Genomic DNA, 16,962 nt, shown 5'->3' with positions numbered 1-16,962 from the left:
TCAAGCTTTATATAACAATGAAACAGTTCTTGGTTTCTTCTTAACAATCACCTCCCAAGCATCTGCTGTGACCCAGTACTTTCTTTTACTATTGCTTTATGCAGCTTGTCTTAGTTGTATACTTGTAGTATATCTCTCATCTTCTCAGTAACAGAATCATAGGGAAAGCTTCCAAATCAGATACCTTTGAAAACAGCAATACTATGATTTAGTAAGCTCATAAAATAAGAGTCTTTAATTGCACTGACTGTCATTATTTGTTAATGATAATCCAACACTTTTCTTCAAAAAGCATTATGGATTGTAGTATGTCAGATCAAAAATTATATGCCAAATTAGGGATTTTTGTGGGATACGTTGATAAGCAATCCGATACTCCTCATCTGTTCAGGCAAAGATATTTTGCCTAGTAACGTTGTGATGAGATCTCAGGGGGATATACCTTCCAATAGGTGGGGATGGGAGTCCTGAGCTGACATCCATCAATTGTTTTCATTTGCCAAAGCCATTACAACAGTGTTTTGCAGAGAGGTGGGAACAGCCTCTAAACTGACTGGTATGTTGTGTGTTTGTGGGTCGCTGTGTGTTTGTAAGCATTGCCTTTGTAAGTGTGGTGTGAATATTATGCATTGTGAAATGGAGAGATTAAGAGTAAAATTGTGCTTAGTGTGGTCCCCAGTGATTTCATCATTGTTCTTTGTGTGTTAGTGCACTGTTTGAGTGCCCTGTTTGGAGTGTGGTATCACTGCTACAGCTGCTGGTGCTTTATCAATACATGCCTGTCATGAACATGTACATGTTTGAATGATTTTGGATAGTTGCATGGAGAACAGATGAGTAGGAGCGTTGAATCGTTTATCAGTGTACCCCACAAATGTCCCATATTTTGGCTTACACTTTTTCTCTGACATACTGCAATCCATAATGCTTTTTGAAAAAGGTTTTGGTTTCTTATGAATAAATGACTGATTGCATTTAAAAGCATATTTTTTTTCTTCTGAAAATGGATGATAATTCATGTGGTCTTATTTTGTGACTACATGGACTGACTTGGAAGAGTTCTACTTCTCCATGAGTCTGTTACAGAGAAGATGTATGCTACAAGTATACAGCTAAAACAAATTACATAAAGTAAATGTTAACAGAGGAGGTCATTGTTAAGAAGAAACAGAGAATTGTTCCATTCTAGCTGAGAACAAATGGTAGGGCTACTTTTTCCTCATAAACTGAGCTCTAATAGTGCATTATGGGTCAGATTTAGCTTTGCAAAGGAATCAGCATGCCTGCCTCCATGAAGAGAGACAAGGATGAAAAAAAATAAAATTAGGGACAAGTACTTATTTTGCTGTAGGCACCTTTAGGAGGTGCAGTAATTCATGGCATGATAAAAATATATGTTTTTTCATCATTTGCCTGTAGTGGTACTTTAAAGTAAAGAAATGTAGAATTCAATGGGAAAAAAGAAACAAAGGAAGAAATAAAATAGACCTCTCCTTTTTGGAAAACATATACATTTCCATCCAGAAAAAAGGCTCATTTGATAAATTCAGTACTGATAGAAAAATAAATGTATGTAGGCAGTGGCATTTGCAGAGGAATTCTTGCAGATATATATATATATATTTTCATTTATGTGAAGTTCTAGATTAAACACAGCAAAAAAGAGTTTTGCATACAAATAAAGAGGAAGGAGGTTTGGGGTTAATTTAGCCCTGTGGTATATGCTGCTTCATTAAATTTGTTAAAAGGTGTTTAAGTGGATAAATGAAAAAGGTGAGGGATTAGTAGTAAAGTTATATAAATATAAATATGAAAATGTTTGGTATATGATAAAAATTAGTAAAAGAGAAAAAAAGAGTATATAGATGAAGAAATAAAATGTTACCAAGAAAAATATTTTTGAGGAGTATGAAAACTGATCATATAGAAAAAGAAAGAAAAGTATGGTATAAGAATGTAATAATAAAACATTGCTATGTAAAACAATGGGAAAATCTAACAGATGAAAAAATTAAAGTTAAAAAATTGAGAAGCAAATGGTATAATCAGAAAGTAGATTGGCAAGACTTTGTGGAGACTGGTAATAAATAAATTGCCAGTAAAAGAAAAAATACCATATAAAAAGAAAAGTGGTAGAGTATGTTTACATTGTCAAGAAGAATAAATGGCTATGTTTTACAACACTACCCCACTGGATGCGCAGTAGCAAGGGCCGCCTAAACTCCACCCAAGACCCAGCACATGGTGATTTTTTTCCCTATATCATTGAATAAACATGTTGATATTTTGTTTGTCCACATGAATAGTCATACAAGAGTTCTGCAAGAAAAAACACAGGATTGGATACATCAGTAAACTCATCAGTTAACTCCCAATGGAGTTAAAGTGTATAGAAGTTAAGCATATAAAAAGCATTATACATTTTCAAGACTTAAGGGTTTAACATCGGTAAATTAATGGACTGTAATTATTTATTTTTGAAACCCATCCATCAGATTGCCAGCTTACCTGAGCATATTCGTTGTTTTTGTTCTTCTTCTTTCGGCTTTTCCCGGTTAGGGGTCGTCACAGTGGAACTCCGATCCGCTAATGACTGGCAGTAGATTTTTACGGTGCTGAGGTGCCAGCTCGGCACCCAACCTTCAATGAAGGCACGCCCATTTATGCATTCATATTCATCATTAACCAACAAAATTGTCCCTGCAACCCCCTACACCCCCACAACTTAAATATACCAGCTCTGAGATTGCACTACTTTGATGAAAATGGCAAACTACGATTAGACAATGAATATTAATAATGCCACGTGCAAATCTGCACGGCATACCACTCATGCATTATTTGCATGCCACATCACAGACACTAGGCATGTCAATCACTCTGGCCAAACCCATTTCTGCATGAAACAATCAGTGGGGTAGTGTCGTAAAACAAAGCCAAATAAACTACTTGGCATGTGTTTTTTGAAAAGTACAAGAGCTAAAAAAGTTATGAGGAAAACTATGTAAAGTAGATTATTTCAAAGACATAAAAGAAGTGGAAAAAATAAACACTGATATATGTGTACTACAAGAATAGAAGTAAATAATATGTTAAATATGGTAAAAGAATAGATAAAAAGTTATTTTATGTCAGATGGGTTATATGAATGAAAAAGTAAATGAAATTATGTTTAATGGTGAATGAATTTCAGCAACAATATTAAGCAAAATGAGATGATGGCTAAGGAATCATTTGCCTGTAGTGGTACTTTAAAGTTAAGAGATGTAGAATTCAATGGGGAAAAAGAAGGAAAAAGGACTGAGGGTCTAATAGGGATGAAAATTTTGTATGATTGTAAAGGAAATTATAAATATGTGTAAATATATTTGTGTATCTACATATATATATTTTTGTACATTTGTAAATATGTAAACATGTTGTACATAAGAGTTTTTTTCTGTATACAAATAAGGGACCCCTACTCTTTTTGATGGGTGCTGTGGGATCATTTACATCCACCTGAGCTACCTTCAATGAGCACATGAGACCTCATTTTAACATCTCATCTCATCTCAAGCATGCTGAGTAGAAAGTATTGACTGCTATGAATAAAATCTGCAAATTCGTTCTTTTACCAGCCCCCAGATGCATCCTTATAATTTGCTAAAAAATTCCAAATGGCTTTCGGTGTCTCATATGGCCACTTTTCTTCTATGTATTCTAATTTGCAAGGTTCTATATCCTGGTCACTACCCCTCTAATAGTGAAATTACCTCTACAAAATAACCCATGTGAATTCAGAAGTACAAAGGCCAACAGTTTCTCTCTGGTACACTCATCATTTAAGACTGATGTAAGAGACAGTGTACCTTCTCTAGAATGAGGCCTCCTACCTGGAACCACCTGTCAATCGACATCAGAAAATTAAAAGTACATTAAATGCTTCAAATATGTACCTACAGAGAATCCCTTTGCAGAATGTACCTACTGCTGCTACCATGACACTGGTTATGTGACTTACCACTCCATATCATAAATAATAGAATACATTTAAGAAACTTTTCTCAGCCTCATAATTTGCCACTTTATAAGTGCATATTTCATATGTATATGTATATAGCTAGATATATGTAGATATGTCCATATATTTTATGTATGGTAGCAATTTATTTTATGCATATCTTGGCTTATAGTTTTTTCTTGTACTTCATGCACTCAAACTGGATGTCCATTGAATGTATCGTTATGTACTGAATTTTACAATTTACTCATTTTGTATATGACATAGTTGATTAATTAAATCCTAATACATTTTCTAATCTTTGAGATTGGGTTGAGATTGGGTTGTGGCTGAAAAGAGTTAGATTTGCACATTTACCAGTGAACAAATAATAATAAATAAATAAACATAAATAGTAATTTAATAATAATTTTAATGACCCAAACATTGGTCCCATCAAATTATATGTGATTGATCCCAGTTATTCTCATTGGAGGTAATATAAAATTATTGATCATGGGATGGATAGCTTTAAATGTTTTACTTTATTTCTTTACTTACTTATATCTTTTATATTTTTCAGCCTGTCTGTTGCAGAGATGGTTACCATTGTTGTCCTGCAGGTTACAGATGTGATATCTCTTCAACCCGCTGTTATCGATCATCTGATGGCAACATTATCGAATCATATGAGAAAACACCTGCTCTGATCAATACTGAGGCTTCACCTGCCATTTCTGACAGTCGGAGTTCCATAGTATATTGTGACAACCTGTATTACTGCCCTGATGGAACCAGATGCTGCAGAAGGCCAAGTGGAGGCTGGGGCTGTTGTCCTTCTCAAGCAGTAAGTCCCTAAGGCATTATTAATATTTATTTTAAATTTATTTCATTTCAGGGGAACTAGCCTGTTCAGTAAATAAGCAGTTGGCTAATTTCAGGTACAATTAGTTTTTAATGAATTTCTATTTGACAAATGGGTCTACTCATTATATCACCAGTGCTTAGTTTCAGATAAAATTAAGAAGATTAAAGACAATTAATGTAAAAGGAGCATTGGTGATAAAGTATAACTTACAGTCAGAAACCCAATGCTATAGTATGCAGTTATATGGGATAACAGAGAACACAACCACAGAATCATTATCCATTGTTAATGTCAATATAGGCTTAAAGCACTCTTAACTGAGCAACAAAGCCAAGATTTCAATAGGCAGTGTCATATATATGTAATAAAAAAAAAAAATATATATATATATATATATATATATATATATAAAATGGGCCTACTGTACTTCATCGAAAACTCACATTTTCAAAAACGAACAGTAGACCCTCAGTTACGCGAAAATGCAATTCACTGAAATTGCACTTTCATGAACATCGGTTCAATGAACCGATAAACAACACAAAAACATGCCCCCCACACACCCCCTACTTAAATATACCAACTCCGAGTACTCACTACAGTGGGGAAGCACGTAAATTCCCTTTCCCCACTGTAGTGTGCTTCAGCACCTGTGTTACTTAATGGTTCGTTGAACCATTCTTCATGAAAGTGTACTTTCGCGCAACTGAGAGTCTTCATCTCCTTTTCGAAAAAGTGTGTTTTAGATCAGAAGAAGTAGACCCATATATATATATATATATATATATATATATATATATATATATATACATATATGTATATTAACTATAAGGCAACTTGAGGTGAGTACAGCTGATAGACAGCTGGCTCATAACATACACATGATCAATAATGGTTATGTAATCCACAGATAATCAAAATTTAGAAATGTGTATGTGCTGAATTTCATCTAAAAGTACAGAGAGATGAACTTTTACTATTCTAAGTACTTATGACTGGTGAATGCTTGGTTGCGGACCACCAAATGTAAAATAGTAAAAAAAGGGAGGCAGGAGTAATATAAAGCAGTAAAAACATAATTAGTAATTAATCCAAAGGAGCAAGACTAGGAATGTGCCAGAGTCATCCACATCTCAAGAATAACTTAACTCCCTGAGAATTGGAAATTTGGGGATGCAGACAATAATGGAGTAGCTGACTGTGACCCCCATCTTGACAACAAAAGGGGACTGGTTGTAGATACTACTTTTTTACTGCCTTCTGGATTCCTGGGACCAAGGCAGCAAGTGGCCCTCAAATGATGTGGTGCAGATGTAGAAAAGTTGTAACATGTTAGCATGCATGAATACAGACATCATCTTCCTCCTGTTTAATTCTATTCTATACCACAAAATAACATATTCAAATAATAGTACTGCAGCTAACATTCTTTGATGCAAAAGGTTTACTTTATAACACTCTTTTCCCCTTACAAAGGAATGTAAGTAATTGAGATGAGCTGGAGGCTACTGGTTAAAAATCCTGCACTGTTGTAATCAGTGTTTGAATGTGCAACAGAGATAGTATGGAATTTGGCACCCATCACTGATACCCATTAAAATACACAAAGGACAATTGTGTGTGTGTCTCTATGTTGTGTGTGTACATATGTGTATGCATGTAAAAATACCATCTATTGTTATTTATGGACACACACACGTACTGACCTGATAAGTAAAGTATAAAAGTGGATTTTGATACAATCTTACTAGTGGCATGTGCCCTGAACTGTACCTAGTCTACTACTGGCCCTCCTCAGAGGTATGCACAAAAGATTGCTATAGGTTGTGTGGATTAATAGGAATGGTGTGGTCATTAATCCTTTTTTCATCACAATCAAACCTAAATGGTGTGCACAGAAAGTCATTCTAGCTTGTGTGGGTTGCTAAGGACATAGTGGTAATTACTTCTTTAACTTTACTTACGTACCTCAGAGGTGTGCACATAAGGTTGCTATAGCTTATGTGGAGGCTGTGGACAATGTGGTCATTATTTCTTTAACCTTCCTCACAAATTTCAGAGGTATATGTAGATAGACATTGCAGCTTGTCTAGGTGTAGTGTACTGCCTCAAAGCAACAAGGGAATATATAACTGTGGCAGGTTTTTTTTCTTCACTTTCCTCACAATCAAACATCAGACTCATATACATGTGGCTATCTTTTTGTGGTATTGGTAAGGAAGCATGACTTTCATATTTGGTTGACAACAACAAGTTGTCATATCTTACTGCATTCTATTTATTTATTTTTTTTTTAGTTTTGTCCCAATCTGACATCAGAGGGGTACACAGAAAGTGGCTATCTTTTGGGGTAGGGGTAGGGGTGGGAGGCAGGCTGTATATATGCATGACAGCAGCTACTTGAATAATATGACTATGGATATTTGTACCTTTAAGGGGTGTGCACAGAAAGTGGGAAAAGTGGGTCACGGGGTTGTGCCTTAAAGCTCTTCTTCTAGGATGTCATTTCACCTAAGGCCGTTCCATACTGGAAGAGTTGGGGGACAGTGGGAGTAAGTGGCTAATATTGGTTCACACATCCTTTAGCAAGAGAATGGTGGTTTCAGTCAGCTGATCACCACTATGCAAGTGGAGGCTTTCACAGCAGCAGAAAGGCAGCAACAAAGGATGCAAGCTTGGAGATGACGAACCAGTGAAGTTAGCATTCATGCAGGTGAAAGCATAAACACACATATATATACATGCATATCACACACACACACACACACACACATATATATATATATATATATGTATATATATATATATATATATATATATATATATATATATATATATATATATATATATACATACAGTGATTCAAGTACTCATGTGAGCCACCAGGGTCAGGGTTAGAGTTTCACAAAAAATGCCCTTCCTGCCAGTAGGGATGCAAACCACCCCATAGCTGCTTGGTGAAGGCCACTCTGGTTTAATGTCACCTCAGTCATGGGGATACCTAATACAGGAGAAAAAGTAAGTGGATGACTGATAGGATAGGCTCATTAGTTTGCAGGCACAGAGGTAAACAATATTTGCCAGACTGCATGAGATTATGCTTTGTTCAAGGAGTATGATTACCATCTTGGACTGATGCATAACAGACTGGCTGCTCATACAAAATTAGTGCAGAGTCAGCTGGGTTTGTCACAGTCTGACAAACAGTACCATTAGCCATTACAATTTATGCCAGACTAGTAAAGTCTAAAAGGTCAGGTGTGATATTGGAGAAGAATTACAAGTGACAGCTGCTGTCATGTACTATAAAGGGGTGCTCCTTGCCTGTAGTTTTCATCTTCTTCCTATTTTTGCAGGGATTCCCTTATATATCTGTTTCATGTAGTCCTTCACAGTTTGCTTTTCCATGACTTTGCTTATAATCTGGACATCGCACCTACCAATCTGACTGCAGAGTTAGTTCATACTCTAGGTTAACACTATCCAGCCATACATTCCAATCCTAAACTGCTCCCTGCTTTAAAAATATTACTGTCTTGTGCTGTTTGTACATTTCAGACACCCTGAGATACCTGTTTCACTTTATCTCCTTAGCCTGCAGAGGGTGGTTCATCAGTCTGCCCCCACATGACTTTGGACTCTGACCTCACACTGTCTGCATCCTGCTTTTGATCTCTACCACTGTACTATCCCTTCCGATATAGTGACATCTTCCTTTGCTTCCTAGTAACTACTAGCTCCAGTTACAGGCTCACAGTATTGTGTGGTTTTATATCATCACATATTGCTGTCCCAACATTCATATTCTGCTTCTGACATTATAATCTGTACTGCTAGTATTTAACCTTTCTATGCCCTTGTACATGAAAACAAACGTTTTATGTTATTATTATTATTATTATTATTGTTATTATTATTATTATTATGGAGTTGAAAATGTATACTATAGGTCATTCCTTCAAATCAGAATGATCCAACATCATTTTTGCAGCTCTCAAGGATGGTTCATCCCATTGTATAGTTTAATTATGACTGCAGACATCCGAAATTCTATTCTAGCCTCTGAGACAGGAAGAAAAATATTAAATTGCACTGACTGAACCCAGGTATGTTACGATCCATAAAATGTGCAGGCAGAGGCATAGTGCCCCAAAATGGTCTTGTGTGTCCCTGGATCAAAGGCAGTAACAATATACTACTAACTCACAACCTGTGCCAGTATGTATATTTAAGTGTGCAAGAGAGTAACCACAGTCCAGATTCTGATCTGAAAATAATTTTTTTCTTTTTCTTTTTTTTTCCTCAGCCTGTCTGTTGTAGAGATGGCTACCACTGTTGTCCTTCAGGTTACAGATGTGACAGCACTTCAACCCGGTGCACCCGACCATTTGATGGTGATGTTATTCTATCATCTGAAAAAACACCTGCTCTGGTTAGCACTGAGGCCTCATCTGCCCTCTCCATAAGTCGGGGTTCAGTGGTATACTGTGATAACATTCATTACTGTGCTGATGGCTATACTTGCTGCAGACAGCTGAGTGGACTCTGGGGCTGCTGTCCACTTGTTCAGGTACCACGCAAAAAAGGATTACTAGTACTTGCTTATTTTTATTTCATGTCTGCTAACTGGACATGTGCAATATGCATATTGGTGTGTGTGTGTGTGTGTGTGTGTGTGTGTGTGTGTGTGTGTGTGTGTGTGTGTGTGTGTGTTCTTTTGCCTTGGTAACCTGCGGGCTAGATAGAGGTCACCCATTCTACCCATCTCCTCAGATTTATGCATTTCCAGTCTGTCAACCAGATTCCTTTGGCAAAGTATTGAATACACGTTCCCTTATCATAACACCCACCAACATCATTGAATACATGTTCCCTTATCATAACACCCACCAACATCATTGAATACATGTTCCCTTATCATAACACCCACCAACATCATTGAATACATGTTCCCTTATCATAACACCCACCAACATCATTGAATACATGTTCCTTATCATAACACCCACCAACATCATTGAATACATGTTCCTTATCATAACACCCACCAACATCATTGAATACATGTTCCCTTATCATAACACCCACCAACATCATTGAATACATGTTCCTTATCATAACACCCACCAACATCATTGAATACATGTTCCCTTATCATAACACCCACCAACATCATTGAATACATGTTCCCTTATCATAACACCCACCAACATCATTGAATACATGTTCCCTTATCATAACACCCACCAACATCATTGAATACATGTTCCCTTATCATAACACCCACCAACATCATTGAATACATGTTCCCTTATCATAACACCCACCAACATCATTGAATACATGTTCCCTTATCATAACACCCACCAACATCATTGAATACATGTTCCTTATCATAACACCCACCAACATCATTGAATACATGTTCCCTTATCATAACACCCACCAACATCATTGAATACATGTTCCCTTATCATAACACCCACCAACATCATTGAATACATGTTCCCTTATCATAACACCCACCAACATCATTGAATACATGTTCCTTATCATAACACCCACCAACATCATTGAATACATGTTCCCTTATCATAACACCCACCAACATCATTGAATACATGTTCCCTTATCATAGCACCCACCAACATCATTGAATACATGTTCCCTTATCATAACACCCACCAACATCATTGAATACATGTTCCCTTATCATAACACCCACCAACATCATTGAATACATGTTCCCTTATCATAACACCCACCAACATCATTGAATACATGTTCCCTTATCATAACACCCACCAACATCATTGAATACATGTTCCCTTATCATAACACCCACCAACATCATTGAATACATGTTCCCTTATCATAACACCCACCAACATCATTGAATACATGTTCCCTTATCATAACACCCACCAACATCATTGAATACATGTTCCCTTATCATAACACCCACCAACATCATTGAATACATGTTCCCTTATCATAACACCCACCAACATCATTGAATACATGTTCCCTTATCATAACATCCACCAACATCATTGAATACATGTTCCCTTATCATAACACCCACCAACATCTCAGAAGTAGTAACTAGACATCCACTCACCTACCTATTAAAACTACTTCATTCTGTAATGTATGTATCATCACTGTCCCCTGTCTTTCATCTATTTTTTTCCCTGAAAACTTTAGGAGAAACTTTAAAACATTTAATAAGCAATATTTAACTTGATGGCATCATCCAATAGCTACTTAACCAATAGCAATTTTAATTAGCACTTTTCCTCATCCTCAAACACTTGTCCTGCAAATCATCTCTTGCTAAACCCCTTGTTTCTTCCTTAAGCTTTACGTCTTTCCTTCCCCTTCCACACCACCTCTGAGGCATAAGTGTAAATATTGTAAATATTCTGTAAATTTATCCTATCCTACCGTAAATTTTTTAATGTTGTACAAATCACATGCATTGTTGAAGTTCCCACTTTGCCTTTTTGTACTTACCTTCATAACTTTAATTTCAGCACTGATATCCTTGATTAATTTATTGCTACACTCTAGTCGTACATGAAAATGGTCCATCTAGGTCAGTGTTTCTACCCAGTTAACATACGGAAATAAATAAAAATATCGATAAATATGTATGTGAAAACATCATTACATATATGTTCATATGTAAATACATACATGCATATAATATACACCTACATACATACATACATAAATGATCTACAGATTCATAAGCTGGCATTTTACTTAAAGCATGTACAACTTTGATGAAAGTAGGTTAAAATCCCCACCAATTGCACCTTGTCAGTAAAGCCCTCCACTTCCTTATACTGAGGTAAATAATTTAGCACTGGCGGTGGCTTCCATGGATTGTTTTTCATTCATAGTAGTTATGTACCTTTGGAACTGTGTTTGCATGTTCCTCTCATATAGTTGTTCAACTTATTTCTCTTCTGTGTCAGGTCACTTCATGGTGCTATTTTCTTCCCCTTCCCTATGTTCCCTGCCATCTCATTCTTTCACCTACTTTGAAGAGTTTTACTTCTAGCTCCAGTTTTAATTTATCAGCCCTGTCTGCATTCTGAGATCATCTGGGGATGGACTGATTTGCTGTAATGCATACTCTGCTATCACAGTCATTACCAAGATACCCCCAGGTTCAGCGGGCTGACTGCTAGCTGTAGCCAAAGTATTCATTACATCATCCTTGTTCAGGCCAGCATATAATGGAAGTCCCATTGCTTTGCACTTTTTCACCAGTTCTACCACTGACATCTTGGTGTGCTGTTCAGAGCTCATTTTTGCCTGTTTCTTAAAATTCTGATTAAAAGATAAAAAAGTGCTGTGCAGTTTCTACCTCTGTATTTATGTATCTTGTAATTGCAAGTATACAGACTTCTGTTGAAGCAACTATTTTGCAAGCTGAATGAGTCCAGTTACAATACCTCACCACTGCAAACAATGTGTGAGGGGCTACTGGAGGTATGATCTCATGATACCTCTAGCATCAACTGTGACAAATGGGAGCTAGTCATTTGATCCATTCCAATTTTGGTCAACAAAAAACAAAGAGAATAAAATATAGCTTCCTTTTCTCTCTCTGTCTCTCTCTCTCTCTCTCATGGACTGCCTTCACAAACACAAACTGCTATCAAATATGCAACATGGTTTTCTCCCATTTCACAACACTACCACAGCTCTAATGGCCTTTACTAATGCAGTGAACCACTTTAGAAATCAAGGACAATATGTATCTGCTGTATTTCTGGATTTGTCTAAGGCCTTTGATATGGTAAATCACTACCTCAGTAGTTCTTCCATCACCTGGTTCCAGAGCTACTTAACAGGACATCAACAGGCTGTGCAGTGGTGACAACACCTTTATACTTATGGCCCTGTGGCCTTAGGAGTCCCACAAGACTCCATCCTTGGACCTCTACTCTTCTTTCGGTTCACTAACCATCTTCACACTTCCACTCCTCATGCATCTCTTATTCAATATGCAGATGACTCTACATTAGTATGCTCTGGCCCCACACTACAACAACTCACTTTTGTTATCCAGGAATCCTTCCTATCTGTAGAAACATGGTTCTCCAATTCCTAACTCATCCTAAACCCCTTCATCAACCTGATAAAGTCCCGGCTCTCCAGAATCGTACACAAACACATCACTTCTAGAATCCTCAGCTCCACAAAGAGACTAATAACTCAGCTCAGAGTTAAGACAGTCAAGCAGTGCCACAGAAGTGATCCCTGGTGTTAATTTTCTATTTCCCATCCAGTCGTCAAGATTTTTCTTAAAGAGAGCCAATAAGGAGCTTTGCTTGACATGAATGGGTAGTTTGTTCCAGAGTATGGGAAGTCTCTAGGACAGGAATCTAACCCTCCAGCATGTTCTGTTTATTGTGGTAACAAGGTTTAGATCCCTGGAGCATGTGGTTTGGAGAGATTGGGATTTCTTTAAGTGTAGCATGTCCAACAGCTCTGGGTTTGACATAGCTTTGTATGTTAGGCAGAGATTGCCTCTGAGTAGGCAATGTGCGATGGAGTAGAGCTGGAGTTTTTTGAGACGGTCTGCGTATGGCATCTGTTTGAGGCAAGTAGTCCTCTTAGTGAGGTATTTCTGTTGCCTTTCCAATTGTTGTAGGTGTCTTGTGAGATACATGCCAAATGGGGCATTGTGCTCTATAATGAGCCTGATGATGGATGAGTAGAGAGGAACAATGACCTCCTTTTTTCTAGAGGAGAGCCCTTTTGTGATGAGGTGTGCCACATAGAAGGATTTCCTGACTACTGTGGCAATGTGGTTATCAAAGGAGAGACTATTGTCCACCTGTGTCTCGAGGTGTCTTATCACACTTTCGGTTTTAAGAATACCTTAGTAATGAGATGTGCCACATAGAAGGACTTTCTGACCAAAGTGGCAATGTGGTGGGCAAAAGAGAGGTTGCTGTCAACCTGTGTTCCCAGATCTCTTATAACACCTTCTGTGTTCAGTGGACTACCATTGATGTGGTAATTCATGGGAACTGGGTTTTTCCCAAAGGGGATGACGACACATGTTTTGGTATTGAGCTTAAGGCCATGGTTTTGACACCAGTCGTTGGTCTCAGTGAGGCTTTTCTATAGGATGTCAACATCACTTGGGGAGTTAATAATGGCTCCCAACTTGCAATCGTCTGCTACCTTTGTCAGCCAGAGTCCCTTCGTGTTGGCCTGGACTTCTGAGAACTAGATACCAAACAGGAGACTTGGAGTCAGCTACTTTCACACTGTGGGTTCTATCTGAGCCAGTTTGCTGCCCACCTGGTGATATAGCGGTTAATATATATATATATATATATATATATATATATATATATATATATATATATATATATATATATATATATATAGGGGTCACTTTGTCTAATTTATTTTCTGAAGAAGTTCCATTATAATTTAATGAAACAGGAATAAAAGCACTCAGATAATAGTGCGTTATTCCTATCTTGACTGGTGGTGGCAGTTCAACCGGGTTTTTGTGTGGTGAATACAAAGTAAAAGTTTGCACTAGACAGATAGCTTTATACGAAAGGCACAGATTAATCTGCTAAATATTCACTAGCTACAATCTGACTAAAAGGATTAGTAGTTATTGCTTACCACCAAATAAAATGTGCAAAATACTACAGACAAGCAAAACAGACCAAGCTCACTATTTTTGGGAGGTAAAACATCCATGAGATATATCTAAGGCACCAGATGTCTGTGTCAAATGGCTTCTATGAGCTGGGTCTTCAAAGCAAGAGGTGGGACTTTACAGAAAGAATGTCATGCCATGTGATCCCTGGGATGGAGGTTTATAGGAACACACATGGAAGACCAAACGATTAGCACAATACTTTCAAACAAATCAAAATTTTTACCTCAATAAATAAGAGTCTGTCTTAATTTCATGTCAGTCAAATTAAACAACTGACCTCAGCTGTGTGATGTAATGTCTTAATTAACGAGAGATCTGGTTTAGCCTGGCTAACTATAACATTGTGTGATCATATGTGTATGTGTGTGTGTGTGTGTGTGTGTGTGTGTGTGTGTGTGTGTGTGTGTGTGTGTGTTTCTGCTACCATACCCATACAGAAGAAAAATTACTGTTTTTGTTGTTTTTTTTCACAGTTGAGACTTCACAGTGAACTGCATTTCTACAACAAAATAATTATTTTTTCCTATGCAGTCTTATTCACATATTTTTCTACAATATTTTATGTTTTCCATATCTGCTGAATTTTACAGAAAAGCAGAGTTGCACGTTACACAGTTTTATACATTATGCAGCTTTGCTGTATTCTTACTAACAAAACCATTGGATGTTTATTTACAATCATAACACGTTTATTTAGTTAGTACATAAACTGGACATGAATGACATGAAAGGAAATGCTGGTGTCAAGCTAATCAAGGCCAGAATTCATCATGAGGACACCATGCTAAAGCTTTCTCTGCATTTACTTAACAGCTACTTTGTAGATTATATAAAGTTCCCATCAGCCTAAAGCAGCTACATAGCACTGCACCTATCATCCAATGCCAAGGGTCTGTCCTAAAATGCTTTAATTCCAAGACAACTGTGAATAAACATAAATCAGCCTTAACTACTACAATAACTGTTCCACTCCTGTCTCCAGAAAACGTGCACTAAGCTCCTTGTTGTTGTTGTTGTTTGTCTTTCGGCTTTTCCCGGTTAGGGGTCGCCACAGCGGAACTCCGGTCCGCTAATGATTGGCAGTTGTTTTTTATGGTGTCAAGTTGCCAGCCCGATGCCCAACCTTCAACGAAGGCATGCCCATTCACGCATGTCTTTTGAATGCCCACTCGACCGCAGGGAGGACATGCAGACTCCACACAGAAGGCACTCCCAACCCAAGCCGAGAATCAAACGAGAGAACCTCTTGCTGTGAGGCAACAACGCTACCAAGCTCCTTATAATACTTCTAAAAAAGAAAGTGAAGCAGCAGGAGGTAATCATGTTCAGGTGTACATTTTTAATGTAAAACCAGAGGAATCCTTAAGTGCAGGTCCATGGCCATCATATCAAAATAAGGCAAGTTCTAACAAACAGGGCACTCAAAATCTAGCACATCCTAAATGAATATAATTTATGCTGACCTGTTTCTCTGAAAGTGGCTCCCCAAGACTGTCTATGTCACCGTAACGTTATACCATAAATACAAGAGGACCCCCTAAGCCTAGAAGATGAGACCTTCAAAGTCTGTTATCAAAAATATATGCAATAGATAATAAAGAACGAAAGAACATATCACATTGTTGCAAATGCCACTCCAAACTTTCCCTGAAATGTATAAGTTCATTTAGGAAAATTTCAGCAGTACAAATCTCAGAAGAGTGCAGGATTGTAGGACTTTTCCTATGCACACCCATGTTTTGTTAAACTCTGTCAAAATATAAACACTATCTATCAATGCATCAGGCAATCGACAATCTACTGGCACATTCACTCAAGTGACCTGCCATTATCCTGCCCCGTTTTCACAAATATTTAAATCTGGTAATCAGCCACTTACATGTTAACAGAAGTTGCTTCACAGTTTACCACAAAAGTCAGTCCTGACAGTACAGCAAATTCACTTCCAGTCCACATATAAACATTTGTGATACTCTGATTAATTAGGATCAGTCATGCATAGTAACCGCTGAAATTTTGTACGATGATAATGAGACTAGATTTATTTTGAGAGCTACTAGAGAATGCATTTAAGTGTGGCTATCTGTTCTCAGCACCACATGTATGAAACACGTTCTTATTTACAAATGCTAGCTGACATGATTTGCATCCTGAGAAATATGTGCCCCATCACGAATCTACTGCAATATAGATACCATATAGTGAAATATTCAAAATGCAGTGGAGAAATTCTTTGTTCGTTCTCTTTCTTTCCTTCCCTTACATTTTCATCTTTAGTTAGAATTTTCACTCTACCTCTAATGCAAGTTCACATGCAACAGAAGCCATTTTTATTGCTGCATTCTAGAACGGTGTTGCAGCTTTGCTTTGTCCATTTTTACTTTCTGTAGACTTACCTATTCA

The 16,962-nt window shown here is 37.3% G+C and overlaps 1 protein-coding gene across 3 annotated transcripts in view; it reads left to right on the top strand.

Annotated features, from left to right (window-relative positions):
- LOC122798571 (progranulin-like) overlaps positions 1–16,962 on the top strand; it is a 491,843-nt gene that overhangs the window by 461,002 nt on the left and 13,879 nt on the right. For all 3 annotated transcript variants that reach the window (XM_044067631.1, XM_044067630.1, XM_044067629.1), the window contains 2 exons: positions 4,566–4,829; positions 9,157–9,420. In XM_044067631.1, the coding sequence (XP_043923566.1) occupies positions 4,566–4,829; positions 9,157–9,420 (528 nt within the window). The remainder of the gene's footprint in view (positions 1–4,565; positions 4,830–9,156; positions 9,421–16,962) is intronic.

The sequence above is a fragment of the Protopterus annectens genome, chromosome 3.part1 (assembly GCF_019279795.1).
Source record: "Protopterus annectens isolate FY-2018-M chromosome 3.part1, PAN1.0, whole genome shotgun sequence".
NCBI lineage: Eukaryota > Metazoa > Chordata > Ceratodontiformes > Protopteridae > Protopterus > Protopterus annectens.
Note: the sequence above shows the minus strand (reverse complement) of the source record. Positions and strands in the feature narration are given on the sequence as shown.